General features: G+C 34.4%; 1 protein-coding gene across 6 annotated transcripts in view; it reads right to left on the bottom strand.

The window, feature by feature from the left end:
* Nucleotides 1-20,167, bottom strand: part of NOX4 (NADPH oxidase 4) — a 179,319-nt gene that overhangs the window by 101,671 nt on the left and 57,481 nt on the right. For 5 of the 6 annotated variants that reach the window (XM_049099071.1, XM_035703753.2, XM_035703756.2 and 2 more), the window contains 2 exons: nt 18,606-18,686; nt 54-270 (listed from right to left, as the gene is read on the bottom strand). In XM_049099071.1, the coding sequence (XP_048955028.1) occupies nt 54-270; nt 18,606-18,686 (298 nt within the window). The remainder of the gene's footprint in view (nt 1-53; nt 271-18,605; nt 18,687-20,167) is intronic. The other variant, XM_035703754.2, reaches the window with a different exon arrangement.

Raw genomic sequence — 20,167 nt, 5'->3', positions numbered from 1 at the left:
TTATGGAAATATGGACTTTAAGGAGACCATCAAAGATATCAAATTAATCTGACCTGTGGAAAATTAGCTTGGAACCTGGGCTCTTCCATACAAATGTTCACAGATCTGTTTTGGGTAAGTTCATCTGGTTTCGAAAGTCCTCCAGGGAAAGATTCATGAAAATGTTCTGAGCGATAGTTTGGTAAGTGGATATTCTGGTAGCGGGTTCCATTAATATTGATGCAGCCAGGAGGGTGGGTATCTAAATTAGCTTGATACTTCAGCAGCCCTCTGAAGTTATATTAAGGGAAAAAAAGGAAGATGAAAACGAAATTGAAATCAGAGAATACAGTATAAGAAAATAGCCTTTTTTTCTTATTAACTTTCCACAACATTATTAGAAGTAATTGAGAAATCCTAAGACTTAATAAATTCTTTACTATGGGACTAAACCAAGAGTTTTAGTCCTTAAACAAATACCACAAATATATAATAGGAAAGAATATATCAAGCTTCTCAACAATTCTTGAATTGCACAGCCTTTATTTCAACTCTGTTAGGTATTCATATAATCATATGAATGATTATATGATCATCTAACCAAAACACCAGTTTCACTTCAATAAATACTATATGATGAGTACTTTTGCTGTATCTTCAAACACAAATGGGAGAGTATAGGGATCATATTTGATTTGGCTAAGACTGGATAAAACAGGCCTTGTTGATTGATAGAGATATAGTAAAACAAAAAAAAAACAAACATAATAACAGGAACTGGACAGGAACTGGAAGCTTACATCACCTTTGGTCCAAAAATAATTAATGTATAGCAATTAGACCCCACACATGTTTATTTGTCAATTCTTCCATAAACAAAATCACATAAAAAAACTAAAATAATCAGGCAAGAGAGCCTACAACCCTAAAGTACCATTCTGATTGTTTCATATTTTGTGACCTTCTAAGACCAACCATTCAATTTTCTGTGGTTTGTGTTTTCTTAAATAAAAAGATCTACCTCAAGAGGATACTGCACCAAGTGATAGATTGTGCAGAACATCAGAAAAGATCCCTACTGTATAAGCAAATCTTGAAGAAAAAATAAAGATTTTTGAAAAGCATTGGAAATCCATCAGTGTGTTTTTATTTTAAAGAAATTAAAATTTGGATATTCAAAACTATTTTTCCTAGTTAGCTAAGAATGTATTTTTAAATTATTCTTCAGGTTACCAAATAATTAACTTTAGTGCATTAAAAAGAGTATATTTTTAGTACATTACAGTTATAATGATTTTATTATTTTACAAATATAATATTTTGAAGCAACAAAAAATATAACATGAATAATAAGACTAAGGAGGTCCAATATATGAAAATTAGAAAAGCAGTGGCCAAGGCAGTCTTTGCTGGAATTCACTATCCATTCAACATGATCATTCTACTTTTGCTTATGTTCGTTCCTTTTCTCTCTTCTTTTTTTAAAAAATATTTTTTTTATTTATTTATATGAGAGAGAGAAAAAGAGAGAGAGAGCAAGCACACACAAGCGGGGGAAGGAGCAGAGGGAAAGGGAGAAGCAGACTCCCCACTGAGCAGGGAGCCCAATGCAGGGCTCAATACCAAGACCCTGAAATCATGACCTGAGCTGAAGGCAGAAGCTTAGCCAACTGAGCCTCTGAGGTGCCCTTCTCTCTTCTTTTTATATTACTTTCTTCTGTATAGCTAATCATAATGAAGTCATTAGAGAGCATATAGTATATGTTATACTATGTATCTAAGTAGCAAGACAGCATTATATAAGTGGCAGTCCATGCACTCATATTTATTTATTTATTTTATTTTATTTTATTTTATTTTATTTTATTTTATTTTTATTTTTTCATACACTCATATTTTAAAACAATGCAGTAAATATGGCATAGGTACAGAATAAATTAATGGTTATTATAGAAATGTGAGCAAAGTACATTCACAGAATTCTAGTCATATAATACAATCATTGTGGTATTATACTTGGAAAACCTATGAATTTGATTCAGCTTCCATTACAAATATTTACCCAAACCTGTTGCTCCTACTGACCATCCCAAGGTTGACAGGTGGGTAGGCTAAAATATCAAGCATTTATTTTACTGGCCTGAAACTGAACAAGCATTCGCATAATGCACTTGACACTACTCTAGGTGATTCCTACAAAGCTCAATAAGGAGTCAAATCTGGTTGCTGAACTTCTAAACACTTAAAATCTAGGTTAGAACACATCTTGGGAGAAGCTGAATGGAAGTCAGATCACAGATAATTGGACTAGAGTATTTTAATAAGACCTTAGTAATGTATGGTAAACATCAGGCTCCAAACAGCAATTTACATACATTTCACATTATACGCACAATTGCATGAAACAGGAATTATTATTCCCATTTTATAAATTAAGAAACTAATGTAATAAATTAAATAACACTGCAGGGTCACACAGCTGGTAAGTGGCAGAGCCAAGATTTAAACTCAGTTTAGGGGATCCCTGGGTGGCGCAGCAGGTTTGGCGCCTGCCTTTGGCCCAGGGTGCGATCCTGGAGACCCTGGATCGAATCCCACATCCGGTTCCCTGTGCATGGAGCCTGCTTCTCCCTCTGCCTGTGTCTCTGCCTCTCTCTCTCTCTCTCTCTCTCTCTGTGACTATCATAAATAAATAAAAATTAAAAAATAAATAAATAAATAAATAAAATCAGTTTAGTGCCGCCGGCAGCCTGTGGTATGATCCTGGAGACCGGGGATCAAGTCCCACATTGGGCTCCCTGCAAGGAGCCTGCTTCTCCCTCTGCCTGTGTCTCTGCCTCTTCTCTCTCTGTGTGTGTCTCTATAAATAAATAAGTAAAAAAATCGTAAAAAAAGAAAAATAAACTCAGTTCTAACTCAAATTCTACGCCCTTCATCTGTCACCATACAGCATGTTAGTTCACTGGATCCTTAAAACATATCTATGAAAAAGGTAAGGAAGAGGAAGATTAATATTTAAGAAAGGATGTCAGGGTTTTTTAAACATCTATTTCTCACTTAAACTTGAAAACAAAATAATCATACAGGATGTTTTGATGCCCATTACACAGATGAGAGACTTAAGGCTTTATTTAGGTTAGAGATTAACTAAATGGTAGTCTAAGCATGGGATTCAGAAACCTCATTCTAAAAACTTATATCATACAAACCAAACCACTTGGCTAAAGAAGTAGACATCAAAGAAGGAGGTTCAGAATGAACAAAAGTCTGGAAATACAGTCAGATAATGCGCATGCGTGTGTGTGTGTGTGTGTGTGTGTATTGGAAGAAGGCTGCTTAACGTTATGCAAAAGCATGGTCTTAAGTGTTCAGGTGGGTAGGACCCCATGTGCTAAATGATCCTTAGAATGACAAACATTACCATGCAGTACAAATCTTCAGGCCAGCTCAGTCCAACAAAGTGTTGCTATTCTTGGTATTTCAAGGGATATGTAAGATTCTAAAATCCCTTTTAGGAGTGAGTGCCTAGTATGTCTCAGTGATGTGGGCAACAAGAAAGATCAGCATTGTCTGGCATATAGACAGAGTTCCATGTTCCTGAAAGCTCTTTTGTAGTTGGAAAGATTGCATTAAACTCTAGACATATATATTATGTCTGCTGGAATAAATTAGATACTAGAGATTCAAAACAATCATAAAACAATAAAAATCACATATAATACATAACTCAATTTTAACAAATGTGGTCACAGTGGAGTAAATGGATTAAAGAGATGATATATAATATTTATCTTTCAATCCAAATATATCCAAATATATCTAGTCTACATTTCTATTAAAAAATTTTCAGAATGAAATTATTTTAATGGGCACAAAAGATAATGTTAAAGACACATCATATTCTAAGAATGCATATTCTAAAAATTTCAAGAAATTCTGCACCAGTACAAAAAAAATTAGAATTCTATGTTTTACTAGTACAATGAAAGAGTAAGTTATTGCATTTAATTGGACTTGAAAAATAAGTAAAATTATTAGTTTGGTTAGAAGTATACTTCTTCCTTTTCCAAATCTATAACCAGATAGAGCTGTACATGTTTGTTCAATGCACACATTGGTCTTTAATTTCAGGGTGTGGTATATATGAAGAATGGAGGGTTGGGGGAAGCCTAGTACAGGGGTCTCTGATATGGCCATGGGCTGACAGTGTGCTCTTGGGCAGATAGCAGCTCCAAACATTTTCACTCATTCTAAGATGGGGCCACTGGTCTTTACCACACAAATTTGTTATAAAGTTTATGGAAATAGGCAGAAAGGCATGAAGCATCGGTCTGGTATGCCCGATATTTATTCTTTCAACACGGAGTTCAAAATCTGCCAGTGTCCTTCCATGTGAACCCATCAGTATCTTTGCCATCTTATTTAGCCAAATGTAACCTGAGATTCTGTGGTTTTGTTTTTTTTTTGATGAGTGATATTTTTGTTATCATTGTCTGTCTATAGGTCTTTTCTATCTTATCCATGTTTCTTTGATGACAACAATTACAGAAGGAGAAAAAGAAAAGAACATTTTAATGGGGTTTTAAGACAAAGATAACCTATGCGACTTAGCTTGAGAGTAGCTCAAGATAACATAGAGCTCTCAATTAAAAAGGGATTTTTCAAAAATATTTTAGAGAGAGAGAGAACGTGTGTGCATGTGCAGAGGTAAGGGCAGGAAGAGGAAGAGAATCTTGAGCAGGCTCCCAGCTGAGTGCATGCTTGTCTCATGCATTTATATAACCCTGTATGTCCATACTCACTGCCAAACCCTGTCAGCCCTCTAGCAAGTTTCTGGCACATAGTAGACCTTCAATGCATTTCTAGTGCATTGATTTTAAAAGCAAATAGTCACATAATTTGTTTGCATATAGCAAATGCATAGAAGTTAAAATAAAGAGAACAATCTTGTATGTGCTGTTGTTATCTTTCATAATTAAATGATAAATAATTTGAAAGGAAAAATGAGAAGGGGAAAAAATGTCCATGAATGATCAACGGTCTTGAAGATGATGATATAGCAGGGATAGGGGAAGAAAGCACACAGACAATTTAAGAATAGACATGCTTATTACTCATTTTTTAATTGTATTATGTTCCAAAGAAGAGATTCTGAAATATCTTTGGAATGTCTAGTGTTCTTCTATCGTGAGAAATCAAGGATTTTACAGTGTATCAAAATACATGGTTGTAAATGCTATTGTTTTTGTACTCATAGGGATATCAAGATGTGCTTTCAAAACTCAACAGCGTTTCAGAAAATAGATTTCTTTCTTTTTTTCCTTTATCCTCAAGAGGCATTACAGTTATACTACCATTTAAGTGGCAAAGTCAGAGAAAATAATACAGTACACAGAATAAATCCCATTAGGTTACAACATAGAAGTCATAAAAATATTTTATGGCAAAAATTAAGTATCACAAAATGCCATGCCTGCCAAAAAGGAGAATCACGAAATCATTTACTTTAATTGCATGTTAAAAATGTCTAACAAATGCAGTGTCACTTACGTAACCTTTATGTTTGTGATTTTAATCCTTTTTTAAAGTAGAGAAAAAAAAATCCTTGTCCTATGAGAAACCTACTTTTTTCCTATATTCTATAAAGAGAAAAATAGAACAACCTGTTTCTGACTGTTCTTTTTACTTTGTTTAAAGTACAAAAAAAAAAAAAAGAGCTTAGGAAAACACATCCAAATTTATTATTTCAAAACCCATTGGAATTCACTGACTTCTGTGGAATCCACTATAATGCATACTACTTAAGGTCATGGATTTGTCCTGTGCCTCAGCTGCATTGCTGGTGCCTAGAACAGTGCCTGTAATCTACAGCAAGTGTTCAAAATATAATATATTCATTGAATGAATTCATGAATGACTGGAAGTATACATACAACTTTTTGTTTTGGTTGTTGTTAAACCACATGACACAGGGGGGCGTTTGAACTCATAGTCCTACTTCAAAAAAGATGTCTAGATGTTAGATAGTATTTAGTAGAGTAACCCATGTAAGCACATTCACGTTTGTAAGAAATACCATTAAATCAATCTGCAACTTATGTTATTCCTCTTCTTCCTTGATTATTGCTAAGTTGAACCTGAGATCTCAGCCCTGCCCTGACCCTGACCAATTCTAATCCAAGCACACAAGTTATCAAGGGAGTCAAGTTATCACCTACTTGTTAGCATCATATTGAAGTGAAGTGCTTTCCTAAGCTAAGGATCCAGCATACATCTGGGAACCTCTTAGCATTTGAGTACATATTGGATCAAAGCTTTTACTTCCATCCCCACTTTGTCTGGTCTAGACATGTCCTTGTCTCTTCATTCTTTCCTGGATTCCTGAGAGTATTCACATCCTACAGCTTGACTGGAGCACATACTGAGACTAGCTCGTGCTGATGGTGTTGTCCAAGGTACAAAACTGGGCAGCACAGACAGCCAGCATTATGGGTGTGTGAGCTTTGCAGTCTCATGGAACCATGCTCTTAGAAAGGCCCTGTTCTGTTGCTATCTTGAAATACTTAAAATTTTTTTATCAAAGGGCCTCACATTTTCATTTTGCAGTGAGCCCTGAAAATTAAGTAGCCTGCCACAGACACTATGCAACTGGCAAAACTAATCCCTGGAGCCTAAGAACGCAGGATCAAGACCGGAACATTCCTTAAGTATGTAAAGTTAACAGGTCATTTTACAAACTTTCCTCAGCTGAAAAAGTGAGATAGTACATGTTCCTCTCGACTCCACAGGTATATAAAAGCAAAGGACTTTAATCTCTTGGGAAGAAAAACATGTATAAGCATCCAGTATTTGTTAGTATATGCTCTGCTTTCAGGCTTCACTAAAATGGCAGTGGGAATAAAAGAATTATTTCACATTTCAGAAAAACACTAAGGTACTAAAAATATTTCTTAAATGTAGCCCTTGTTCCTTCTCCTTCCTCCCCAACTTTTTTACTCTGTAGTGCCAGCCAAGACCACTTGTTATTATGAGTAAGATCCCAGAAGGAAAAGTGAGATTAAAATTATGTGAGAAAGTATTTGGTCTGAAACTCACTATTCCTATCCTCACAGTGGGGAAAAAGTAAACTCACAATTTAGATTCAAAATTTGTAAACAAAGATAGCTTCCAACACGAATTTATAGATGTGCAAATGCTCTGTAAAACTATATCAATCCACTCATACATATGGAATCCTCATGGGAGAAACTGTCACAAGACCTCACACCTATGACTACCTGCTTCCAGGATAAAATATCAGCAAAAGTAAATTAATCATAAGACCTTAGTCCAGAATTGCTATACAGAAAAATTATTTTTTACACAAAAATGAAAATCAATGATATGAATGGGAAATTAGAAGTAGGGGGGAAAACATATCTTAAAGACCATAGTTGTACAGAATACTATATTATTAACATATGGAAATATATAAATATTATGTGAGAGAGACTTGAGTTCCAGATAAGAAAGACTTATCTTTAGTCTTCCTTCTTTAGGAATTGTGTTCTCTCTATATATATGGATGAAAAATTCAAAAGCCAAAAAGTGAAAGAAAACAAAGAGATGAATTTTTTTCTTCTGTGATCCAAAGAATTTTTAGCCACAGAATTACACAAAAAATCTCCAACAAAAATGTGCCAATCTGTAAGACAACCAAAATAGTCAAGACTTAAAAACTAATTCCTCTGGCACAGGAATTGATATACTAGTTATACCCAGAGAACACTAAACATAAGTAACAGTCCCAAAAATGGGAATCCAATGGCATTTAAACAAATACACAGATTATTTTTTATTATTATCTGCAATGCTTTAATAATTGAGGAACACTGGAAAGACCTAGAAGAACAACAAATTCCTAGCTAAGAGCCAATTAATACGATTTCACTTAATCCAGCACATACTCAATGATAACTTGGGAAATGGATTCCATTGGTAAAGATGGGTAAGAAACATTCCTATCCTCAAAAACACTGCAATTTACTTAGGATATATCCCTGCCATATTGTCTTTTCTCTTTCATATTGGAACTCACAGATACATAATGGGGTAGGGAAAAGAGAACACTGGACTTTTCTACCATTCAACCACTTCAGCTAAAGCCTGATGTTCTATCTTTTACATAAGATCTTATATAATAAAAAAAAAAAAAGATCTTATATAATGTATACATATTCTGTACTTCTGGATATACGGTGTTTATGTGAATTTCTCTCTCCCCCTCCCCCCGGGTATTTTCAAGGAGTATATATGTAGGTTCTTTCTTTTCTTTCTGTGCAATTCCCATTCTCCTTATTCTCTATTGTTAGCAATGAATGACAGGCACTACTCTAAGGCTTGATAACAGGTTTGAAAAGATGTGGGCCACCTGTTGGCTGAATGAAGCACCAAAGACACAGTGTAACAAGAATACTGGTAAGAGTGTCTCTTCCACTGTATTTTTATTAACCCTAGGCTAGAATTCAGATTTTTTCATTGCTATTTTCAAGTTACCTGCAAGAATTTTGGATGTTAAAGTATCACATAGATATTATTTTATTATTAGAATTATTATAGTTATATTTATTATTTGCCATAACAAGGTTGAGCATTTTAAGAAACATTGATAAAACAATATGAAAGTTTCATTTTCTTCATACTGTCTTATGGGAGGACATTTCATCTTCAAAACCTTGAATTTATGTAACTTATAATAAAATTGAATTTCTTGCTCAAAACACAAAATACACATATATAATCACCAACTTTTACAGATAAATTAGACAGTTATCCCAGATATTCACATGACATGAATATATTGCATTCATAAGCAAGGTACCTTCCAAACCGTGTATAAATAATTCATTAATTCAAAAAAAGATGAGAAATTAAATGCATAGATTCTGGGGTCAGACTGTGGGTGGTGAATCCCCAGCCCTATCAGGCCCTAGCTAGTAGCTTTAAATAATCATTTCATTTAACCTTCTGTGCCTCATTTTCCCATTTGTAAAATGAGGATAATAAAAGTACTTACCTCATAGTGTTATGAGATTTTAAAAAAACAACTCTGTATGCATCTGGGGGATAGATATGTATATATATATATATGTATGTGTGCATAAGTTAGTGCTAAGAGCACATACTGAATATTATATAAACCTTGGAAATAATTATAACTACTATCATTATTATCCTCTAAAATGATAATGTGATTGATTGGCAGGTCCAAAACCATATTTATCAGGTAAATTCTCCTTACAGAAGCCCTCATGTGAAAAGAAAATTGCCCCAGTGTTTCTCATTTTCCCCACAATCTATTGTTTTTAACTCTGGATAAAACGGAAGTGGAGACATAAAATGTATAAATGTAATATTACAGCTCTCCAGTAAAACTCTAGCTTTAAGAGGCTTCATTTAGTTCAGTTACTTTTAACTTCCTTTGGGCCAATTACGGCTTTGGGAATTTAATAAAAGCTAGTGTGTGTGTGTGTGTGTGTGTGTGTGTGTGTGTGTGTGTAATGTATTAAATATAAATATATATATTTACATTCACACACACACATTGTGCATGGAGCGGGGGGGGGGGGGTGCATTCCAGGAATTCATGGATCCCCTTGCAGCCATTCAATGATTCCTGGAGATTATGAATCCAAGTAGAGAACTCCTACTCTACTGAAAGAGAAGTAGGACTTTGAGGTAGAAATAAACGGCATCATTTATAATAATTATGCACACCTACAGGAATTTAAGCATCTAGAAACTATTCAGAACAGGTTACCTGTATGTGTGATGGGTAGTATACAAAAGATTTAGCCATGACTGTCCTCAACCTTCCACTTAACATGGTGGAGGACATTCAGTTGTGATCTGTACTGTGGGACAAAGCTAGGAAAATCTACTGTGTCTATTATTTGAAGGTTCTAGGCTCCCAAATACTCATGTAGAGCCCCTATTTGAGGTAAAGTTTTGTTTTGTGATTCAGTCTCCCTAGAGCTTTCCCCTAATGCCTAGGAATAGAAAAGAATAACCGTTATGTCCTGGTTTATTCACAAGTCACTGCTTAACTATTAATAGGATCCCATTTCATTCTCAGAAGTGTCTAGTTTGGGCAGTACATTATATAGCCAATTAAAATCTAGAGGCAAGGAAAGGAAAATGGAAAAGAAGGTATGGGAAATATATAGTTCTTCCTCAGTGCTAGAATAGAATTGGCTTAACATAACACCTCTGGGCCTTTTTTCCCCTGGGCTTCATCAAGTTCCCACTGACAGGCGCAAATGCCTCTGACCAGAAGGAAGATCCCACAAGCCAGAGTGGGTAAAGAGAGCCCTCAGTGGAAATGGCTTCTAAAAGAGAAGATATTTGAGAATCAGCAACTTTCAACACTTATCCAAATTGCATAAACACCTCTATCCCCCAACAAAATGTTCATACTTTCCTCCTCCTAAGGGCATAGTAGAGGGAGGATAAGCCAGTACAATAAGCCTTACTTCATAAATATTTGTGAACTAACTGGCTAACTTCCTGAGCCTAAACTTCTATGAAGCTGACAGTGCCTCTGGGTCATTAATGTCATTGTTGACAAAGGCTTCCCACTGTGTTCGCCTAGTTTAAAGAATAAATGATTTTAGAAACATGCACATAGAAATCCATTCCTTTTAAATCCTCCTAGAAAAAAATGATTCAAACAATAAAATCACGCTCTACAATGAAGTCTTGCCAGCAAGTAGTCCCAAATGGCAAAGAGCTCTGTATGAAAGAATAATGTACTATGTAATATACAAATAATATATATCAATTTATATAATAAAATAAAGTCTGAGAAGTCCAGCAGAGCTAGCACAAAAATATTATTTACACAATTAATTGGCTCTCATTGCCATACATGCATTTAGGGAGGACCTCCCCCCTCTCTTTTTCAGAATTGTCACATTATAATTCCTCTCTCATGTAAATAAAAAAGTAAAATACAATCACTACCCACCTAACACTTCAAGCTAAAGCCAGTGGGTGTTGACTATGGTAAGATTGAGCGGCCAGGGTGCCAAATCTCATTTACAACGCATACTCTCCACATGCCTGTCAAAGGAGTAGGGTTAGTCCTCAGCTGAGGCTCTGTGACGTTCATAATTACTTTTCCCTCCAATATCCCTTTCATCAGTAAGTGAGAATGGCAGTATATATCTCCTCCTGATGAGTTTTTCAAATGAAAATAAAGAAATGTCCAGTTACATTCATGTCTGAAAAGAGGGAAACAGTTTTGGCTATTTTTCCTTAAATGCCTTCTGAATTGAAATATCTTTAATATAGCATACAAATAGCAACCTCCTAGAAAGGTGTATTAAAAATTAAAAGAAAAAAATTCCTCAGGAGAAGGCTTGTCTTATAAGTCTCAAAGTAAACCTTTATTGTTAAAATCAACTGAAGTTTTGAGACCTCATAGTGTTATAAAAATTGTTGCCCTTTTAAGGAACATTCTTTGATCTGCTAAGCAGTTTTCATTATACTTTCATCAAATTACTTTATAGATAGGGAAATATGGGCTCTTCAAAAATGCTGTGTCTTTATAAAAAAAAAAAAAGATTCTTCAAACAGTTAAATATAGTTTCTTCCTAACATATCTATTAGTATTGGCACAAGTATATTTTTCTGCTAATACTTGAATATGTCAATATTATGCCTACATTGCTATATTTACTTATCTAAACCTGAAACAACCCTATGATGTAAGTGACTTTATTAATCCCATCTAATAGTTAAGGAAAAGAAAGGACAAATTATCTGGCAAGATTGTACAGCTACTAATGATACACCTCGTAATTGCTGTGCTTTTCTGACCTCTTAGAAAGGAAAATTAGCATATTTTAAAGATACATTTGACCACTGACTGAGTTTAGTGTATATGAAATTTTTTTAGGGTGCCATGCAATAGATTTGCTTATAAATAATTTAAAAATCTAAAGTACTGGTAACAAGTATGAAAATTGTGTTAAGCTAAGGGCATGGGTAATCATGGAACAAGACAACTGGTTCCTAAATAATGGCTATAATATTTGGAGCAAAAAATATAAACTTTCCACTGTTGCCAATGTCACATCATATACCTCAAGAGCACCACACTTAGTTTGGTTTAAAAGGGATACAAGGGAAGTATTTCAAACTGCAGCCCCCCTTAAGTTAGTGGTGAAAAAGGTGGATTCAGGAATCTGGTCCCTGGGTTCAAACCCAAACTCGTGTACTAATTACCCATGACTTTTAACAAGTTACTTCGCCTACCACTGCTCCTGCTCTGTCACCTGGACAATGAGAATAATGATAATAATAATAATAACAACAACAACAACAGCAGCAGCAGCAGCAACAGCAGCAGCAGCAGATTTTACCAGGGTTGGGATAATTTAATGACATCAAACATTAGTAAGGTACAAGCTAGTTCTCAGTGAATATTAACTACTAATATATATATTTTTAAGTTTAGAATAATGATGAGACTTGAAATATCAACAAGCAAGGAATAGATGGAACAGAATTTGAAGGAGAAGGCTCAATGTCCATGGCCCTACAGAGTCACAGACACTGAAATCAGTGAATTAAATTAAAGTAAAATTCTGGTTCAAAAGAAAACGAACTTTGAAAATTAGAGCTTCTCAAAGACAAAGTAGGCTTTTCAAAATTAGATATTTACTTAGATTGTATGGGAGACTCAAGGCATCTTATTCGAGATTTCTTTTAAGCTTCCTTCAAAATTTGAGATTCTATGAAAACAAAATTGACCTTCAAAAATCATTGGAAGCAACTGCTCGTCCTATTACAAAAGTCTGCTTAGGCAGAGAAATCAGTTAACAATCTCTAATTGCTTCATCCCCAGAGCCTAAAATTGTCTAATATTTCTGGCCTACGTAGATTCTTCAATTCTGAACTACTAGAATTCTTGAAAATAAAATGTGTTTATACCTGGAAAATAGGCAGTCTAAAATTCTCTCTAGTTCTTCCAACTGATGTTTTAATGCCAAATTAATTACCAATCTGGGATACTAAAGATCATACATTATATTGTTCCTCTATACCTTATTATAGTACTTAGCACACTGATGGAAATAGCACATGCCCAGAAAATACTGATTTCCTTTCCCTATCTAAAGCACATTCTTTAATAGAAATTTCAATACAAATCCAAGTAATTTGTTTTCAATAACTGCACTTTATTTACTCATATAACCAAAAGCTAGAGAATGAAATTATCAAGGTATTTCATAAGCAAAGATGTCTAAGTTCTCAACATTGGCACAAATGATAACAATAGATTTACTTAGATCTTTTATCAATAAAAGAATTTTTTGAGAAATGTTCCCTTTTGAAAAAGCTGTAAGATTTACCACTAGTAGGTTTTCCCATACCAGACGCATAATCTATGTGGCATTATTCAAAATTTAACTTCAAAAGGTTACAAACTCTAGTTATAAGATGGATAAGTTATGAAGATCTAATGCACAGCATAATGACTATAGTTAACAATACCATACTATGCACTTGAGATTTCCTAAGGGAGTAGATCTTAAACGTTCTCACCAGAGGGGAAAAAAAAAAGATAACTGAAGTGCTGGATGTGTTAATTCAGTTGGTTGGGGTAATCATTTCACAACATATATACATATCATCACACTGTATACTTAAAATATATTGATTTGCAATTTATAATATACACATAATTTTGTCAATTTTACTTCATAAAAATTTAATTTCATAAAAAATGTATACTATGGAATGCTTAGGGGATTATATATTTGTTTAATGATGCTGATTTCAGTATTAGAATAATTGTTTTTTACTTGTTTGTAACAATTAGATTGGTATGAGATTAATTATATAAAATTCACTCTGCAGATGCCTTTTGTTATTTATTTGCATAAATTAAATTCAATTTGTTTATGACCCTTGTTCTACAAAAGTAAAATCAAAATTTAAATATGCCTTCTTTTATGTCCAAAAAATGAAGAAAGAACTCTCAATACAAGCCTCTTGAAACTTAAGAAATCTGTCTGAACTCCTGAACCTTTAAAAAAAATTGACTATTTTGAATTACAAAGAAACAGATATTTTAAGTTTTAACTTAGTACAACATAAAGGCAGAAGAATGCATAATTAATTACACGAACAAATGATTGCATTTTTCTCTCATCTGTTACAGACAGATGAGAGAGACCACAATCCCAGATAAATCAAGATGTTAACCTTTAAAAAACATCTTAACACCAAATTCTTGGCACAGATCTTTCTCAAAAAAATTGAACCTAGTAGTAAAATAATATGAGTTTTGGAGTCAGAGTGGTAGTATTTGAATCCAGGATCCATCCGTTAAACTTTATTTAGCAAGTTACTTATTGTCTCTAAACTTCATTTTTTCTGACCTGTAAAGGGGGTTTAATATTATTATTCTTGTAAAACTATGATTCCCTGAGGACATAAAGCTTCCCTATGAAGACATAAAAATTTCTTAAATCATTTTGAATTCAACCCTGGCACACAGTAAGCATTATTAAATTACTGTTAACATTAGTAGCATCTGCTTACTCATGGTTCATTTTATGGTAATAGCCCTGACAGGCAAACAAGTCATTTAAATAACAGAAGGTAAACAAATTTTCTGTACTGAGAGCTTTCTTGATGTCCTAATACTCCATAGAACAGATTACATATTTTCCCTCCACAAAGGGAAAAGAACAGAACCCAGAGCTTCCTCAGACCATGGCCATCTTTGTGTGGCAGGAATGACAACTAGATAATAATGTGTGGCCATGTTTCAGATGCTCTACAACTGTATGTTCTGGAACCTGGTACAGAACAAATTGAGCCAAGACATACAAGGGAGACCCATATAATACTGCTCTCTAAGCCAGCGGTCTTCAAAATCAGAGGGGGAAAAAAAAACATTTTGAACATGTACCCTGAAATAAGTAATTTATGTATACAACCTACTGTACTAACAAAGTACATTATAAAAATACTCTGAGGAAAGGATTAACAGCAGATCTGAACAGTTCTCCAAACACTGTCTCCCTGGAAACATTTTGGGCCATGATAAATAGGGAATGCCAGCTGTGTTTCCAGGCAACATTGTTTATTCTTGGTGGAATGCATCTAAACCAGGGGGGCTATGAGTGAACTATAAAATCATTCAGGACTCACAGACCTCAGTTTCCTGTGTGCAGTGTGTTCTTACAACTGAGGGCATCCCTTGAGGAGATAAGGGCTGCTACTGAGATACTGGTTCTGTGGAGCATGAGCCTCACGCAAGGCAAGGTAGTCCATGCCTACCTATGTGGTTTATTCATCTTAAAACTGAGTTACCACACTGGAGGGAAGGAAGAAGAGGTGGGAAATAACCCTAACCAGCCAGAGGGATCCCCACAGAAGAAGGACCTGACATTATCCTATTGACCTTCTATGATTCCTGTCCTCTGTTATTCTATTCAATCAAGTGAACCTCATGCCAGATAATGGCCTATCGTGTCATATTAGTGTGAGTCTCAAGACAAAAGCATGGTCCACTCCAGTGATCATGCAGTTATATGCATATACATATGTATTATTTCCTTACTGTAAGCTAATGCGTTATTTTAAGCACTGTATCTTTGAGTAAACTGCTTGGGTTGACACACTTTTCAGAATATTGGGGGTATATTCCTTGTAATAAGCTTAGGATACTTTCTTTTTTTCCTTTTGATTTTCTGCTGTTTTTGACAGAAACTTGTCTTTGGTCATTGTAAACCTCTGGCTTTCTCTACAACTATTATTATAGCTAGGCCTTTTTACTTTGTTTTTATTTTTATTTATATATATTTATTAAGTTTTGTATTTTAGTTCCAGTAGAGTTAACATACAATGTTATATTAGTTTCAGGTGTACAATATAGTGATTCAACAATTCCATACATTAGTCAATGTTCCATAAACCCTGATGTTTATAGCAGCATTATCAACAACAGCCAAACTATGGAAAGAGGTGAACTTCCATTACTGATGAATGGATAAAGAAGATATGGAATGTATATATTTACTCAGCAATCAAAAATGAAATCTCCTTTTGCAACAATGTGGATAGAACTAGAGCGTCTTATGCTAAATGAAATAATTTAGTCAGAAAAAGACAAATATCATATGATTTCACTTAAGTCAAATTTAAGAAATAAAACATGAACACAGGGGAAGGTAAAAAAAGAGAGAGAGAGGTAAACAAACCATATAAGACTCATAACTACAGCAAACAAACTGAGGGTTGCTGATGGGAATGCACAGGGAATGGGTGAGGTATTAGGGAAGGCATCTGTGATGAGCACTGTATGTATTCTATACCATATATGTTAACTACAATTTAAATAAAAACTTGAAATAAAAAAATAGTAAGAGCTCATCATTATGCGTGTACTCTTTAATCCCCATCACCTATTTCACCCATCTCCCACCACTTACCCTCTGGTGACCATCAGTTTGTTCTCTAGTTAAGAGTCCGGGGATCCCTTGGTGGCTCAGCGGTTTAGTGTCTGCCTTTGGCCCAGGGCATAATCCTGGAGACCGGGGATCGAGTCCCACATCAGGCTCCCTGCATGGAGCCTGGTTCTTCCCCTGCCTGTGTCTCTGTCTCTCTCTCTCTCTCTGTCTCTCTCATGAATAAATAAATATATTTTTTTAAAAGTCTGTTTCCTGGTTTCTGCCTCTCTCTTTTTTTTCCTTTGCTCATTTGTTTTGTTTCTTAAATTCTACATATGAGCCAGATCATATGGTATTTGTCTTTCTCTGACTGACTTACTTCACTTAGCATTATATTCTCTAAGTCCATCCATACTGTTGCAAATGGCAAGATTTCATTCTTTTTTATGGCCAAATAATATTTCATTGTTGAGATATATATACATTTTTTTATCCATTAATCTATTGATGGACAGTTGAACTGCTTCCATAGTTTGGTTATTGTAAATAATGTTGCTATTAACATAGGGGTGCATGTATAGCTTTGGATTAGTATTTTTTTATTCTTTGAGTAAACACTCAGTAGTTTGACTACTCGATCATATGGTAGTTCTATTTTACTTTCAAGAAACCTCCATTCTGTTTTCCATAGTGGGTGCACTGTGCACTGTTGCATTCCCATCAACGGTACAAGAGGGGTTTCTATTATCTCTATATCCCTGCCAAAACTTATTCTTGCTTGCTTGTTTTAGACATCCTGGCAGGTGTGAGGTGATACCTCATTATAGTTTTTTTGTTTTTGTTTTTGTTTTTTTTTTTAATTTATTTACTTATGATAGTCACAGAGAGAGAGAGGCAGAGACACAGGCAGAGGGAGAAGCAGGCTCCATGCACCGGGAGCCTGATATGGGATTTGATCCCGGGTCTCCAGGATCGCACTCTGGGCCAAAGGCAGGCGCCAAACTGCTGCGCCACCCAGGGATCCCCCTCATTATAGTTTTGATTTGTATTTCCCTGATGAGTGATGTTGTGCATCTTTTCACGTGTCTGTTGGCCATCTGGATATCTTCTTTAGAGAAATGTCTGTTGATGTCTTCTGCCCATTTTTTAAAAATTTATTTATTTTTTAGAGAGTGCACATGAGCGGAGGTGGAGGGAGGAAGGAGAGACAGAGAGAGAATCTCAAGCAGACTCCCTGCTGAATGAAGAGCCCAACATGGGGCTTGATCTCATGACCCTGATATCATGACCTGAGCCAAAATCACGAATCAGACCCTTACCTGCTTGAGCCACTCAGGAAGACACTCATGTCTTCTGCCCACTTTTCTGGATCAGTTCTTTATATATTATGGATACTAATTCTTTATCAGATATATCATTTGCAAGTACCTTCTCCCATTGAGTAGGCTGTCTTTTATTTTTGTTGTTTCCTTCACTATGCAGAAGCTTTCTCTTTTGATGTAGCCCCAATACTTTATTTTGTGTTTATTTCCCTTGTCCCAGGAGACAAATCTAGAAAAATGTTGCTATGGGCTAGTAGGCCTTTTTAAACTAAAAATTGATAACTCCATTGTTACAAATTCTGCAGCAGCAAGACATAAGGAATTCCTAAAAATACAAACACTAAAATACCTTCTTGAAGTCCTCACTTCTTCCTAACTTTCTTTTAGAGATGATCAGGATATCACTATAGAGGGATGTCTGGGTGGCTCTGTCAGTTAAACATCTGACTCCTGATCTCAGCTCAGGTCATAATCTCGGGGTTATAGGATCAAGCCTCACATTGGACTCAATGCTCAGCAAGGAGTCTACTTCTCTCTCTCTCTCTCTCTCTCTGTTATTCTATCTCTCTCTGCCTCTCCCCTGCTTACACTCTCTCTCTCCAAAATAAATAAATCTTTTTTTAAAAAAGTACAATACTGTGGGACTTAAAACTAAAATCTTTCAGTTTTAATACACATTTATCCTACTTTCATTAAAATATACTATGCTAAAAATAGAACACTATTTTTACCCTCGATTCTAGTAACCAAGTAATTTTATCACTTCCTATAAAAATTCCTATAGATTTATCTTTCATTATCCCATTTTTAAGTATACATGTTTTAAAAAATATTTTAAAATATTTTTTAAACTTACCCTGAAACATGCAACATCAGTAGCATGTAGAAGACAAAGAAGAGATTATGAGTATACCAGAAGATGTCATAGTTAGAAACTCTGAAAAAAAAATAACTTAATTTCAATGTGACTTTACATTCCATTATTTCAAACACATGTCATAACTGGAGAAAGTTAAAATAGGAGTTCATCTCAGAATTACCTATTGGTATCAAAGTATTAACATATCATGCAGAGAGAACTGACAAAATTATAACTAATACTTTATAATTTTGAAGGTTCTGTGTATTTCAAATAAAGATACATGAAAAGAATTAAAATGTTTATTTTAAAGTTACTATGATGTAAGATTGAGAAGTAGGTAATAGGCTGCTAACATGTACTTTTATTGTCCTTTTGATCAATATTCTCAATTTTCCAAAAGACATTTAAAAAAAATAATGCTCTTATCGCAATACATATTGGGAGAGTAGTCCAAGGAAAGTTAAATTGAGAGAAATTAAATAAATGCTCATTAAAGTTTTATATTCTTTTCTGAACGGCATATATGTTAAAAATAACACCTTGGTATTACTGCCCTGGAGGAGAACCACAAGTTGAAAAGAATTTCATTCACTTAAGCCTTATCTTCCTCATAAGTTTGTAATGGCATCTTTATTATTCAGCAAAGCCCTTCTAGGGCTTTCTATCAACTCTATCATTATATTCAATTCCTTGGTCATTTTTGCACCTGAGTCCTATTCTGTTTTAAGTTATTGAAGCTTAACCACGTTAATGTTTAGTCAGCCACATTTCCCCTTTTACTCCTCTCTGAAACATGTACCCTGGATGTTCCTCAGATGAACTCCAGGATTGTCTTCACTAAATTCAAAAACAAACAAAATAATCTATCTTGAGTTTTGACTGGAATTGCAACAACCTATAAACTGATTGAGGAAGAACTCCATCTTTATAGTACACAGTCTTTATTCAAATCTCTACTTGTTTCTCTCAGTGAAGGTCTATGTTTTTCTGTATAGCTTTCAATTAGTTTCTTATTAAGTTTACTCCTAGATAGTCTATGTTTTTGTTGCAATTGTGAGTGGTACCTTTTTATTTTATTCAATTTTCAAACTGATAATAGCTGTTACATTAAAGCCATTTTTAATATTTGTTTTGGGTTCATTAACCTATTTCAACTCTTTAATTTGGTATAACACTTTTTTTTTTTCCCCATAATTTCTTTAGATTCTCTGGCTAGAAAATTACATGCACCTTTCAGGAAATAATGATGACTTCTTGTTGTATGCTTTCTAATAATTCTATTTCTAATATTATAAGTGTTTGATTTCTTAACATATACAAATAATGGTAGAATTAAAAAATACCACTTGGTTTTTCCATAATTTTCTTAGGAATTCATCTTAAGTTTCTTTGGTAAATATGATCTTAGTTCTGGATTTTTATATTTTTTAATTCTATAAAGGAAATTAATTCTTAGTCTATTCTACTTATTTTAATTCAAAACTAGAGCTCAGATTTAATCATCACCATTTAAAAATCTATTGAGATGAAAATGTTTGTTTTCCTGTCACCTGCTG

The sequence above is a fragment of the Canis lupus genome, chromosome 21 (assembly GCF_003254725.2).
Source record: "Canis lupus dingo isolate Sandy chromosome 21, ASM325472v2, whole genome shotgun sequence".
NCBI lineage: Eukaryota > Metazoa > Chordata > Mammalia > Carnivora > Canidae > Canis > Canis lupus.
The sequence above is the reverse complement of the archived record's forward strand: the minus strand, read 5'-3'. Positions and strand labels throughout refer to the sequence as shown.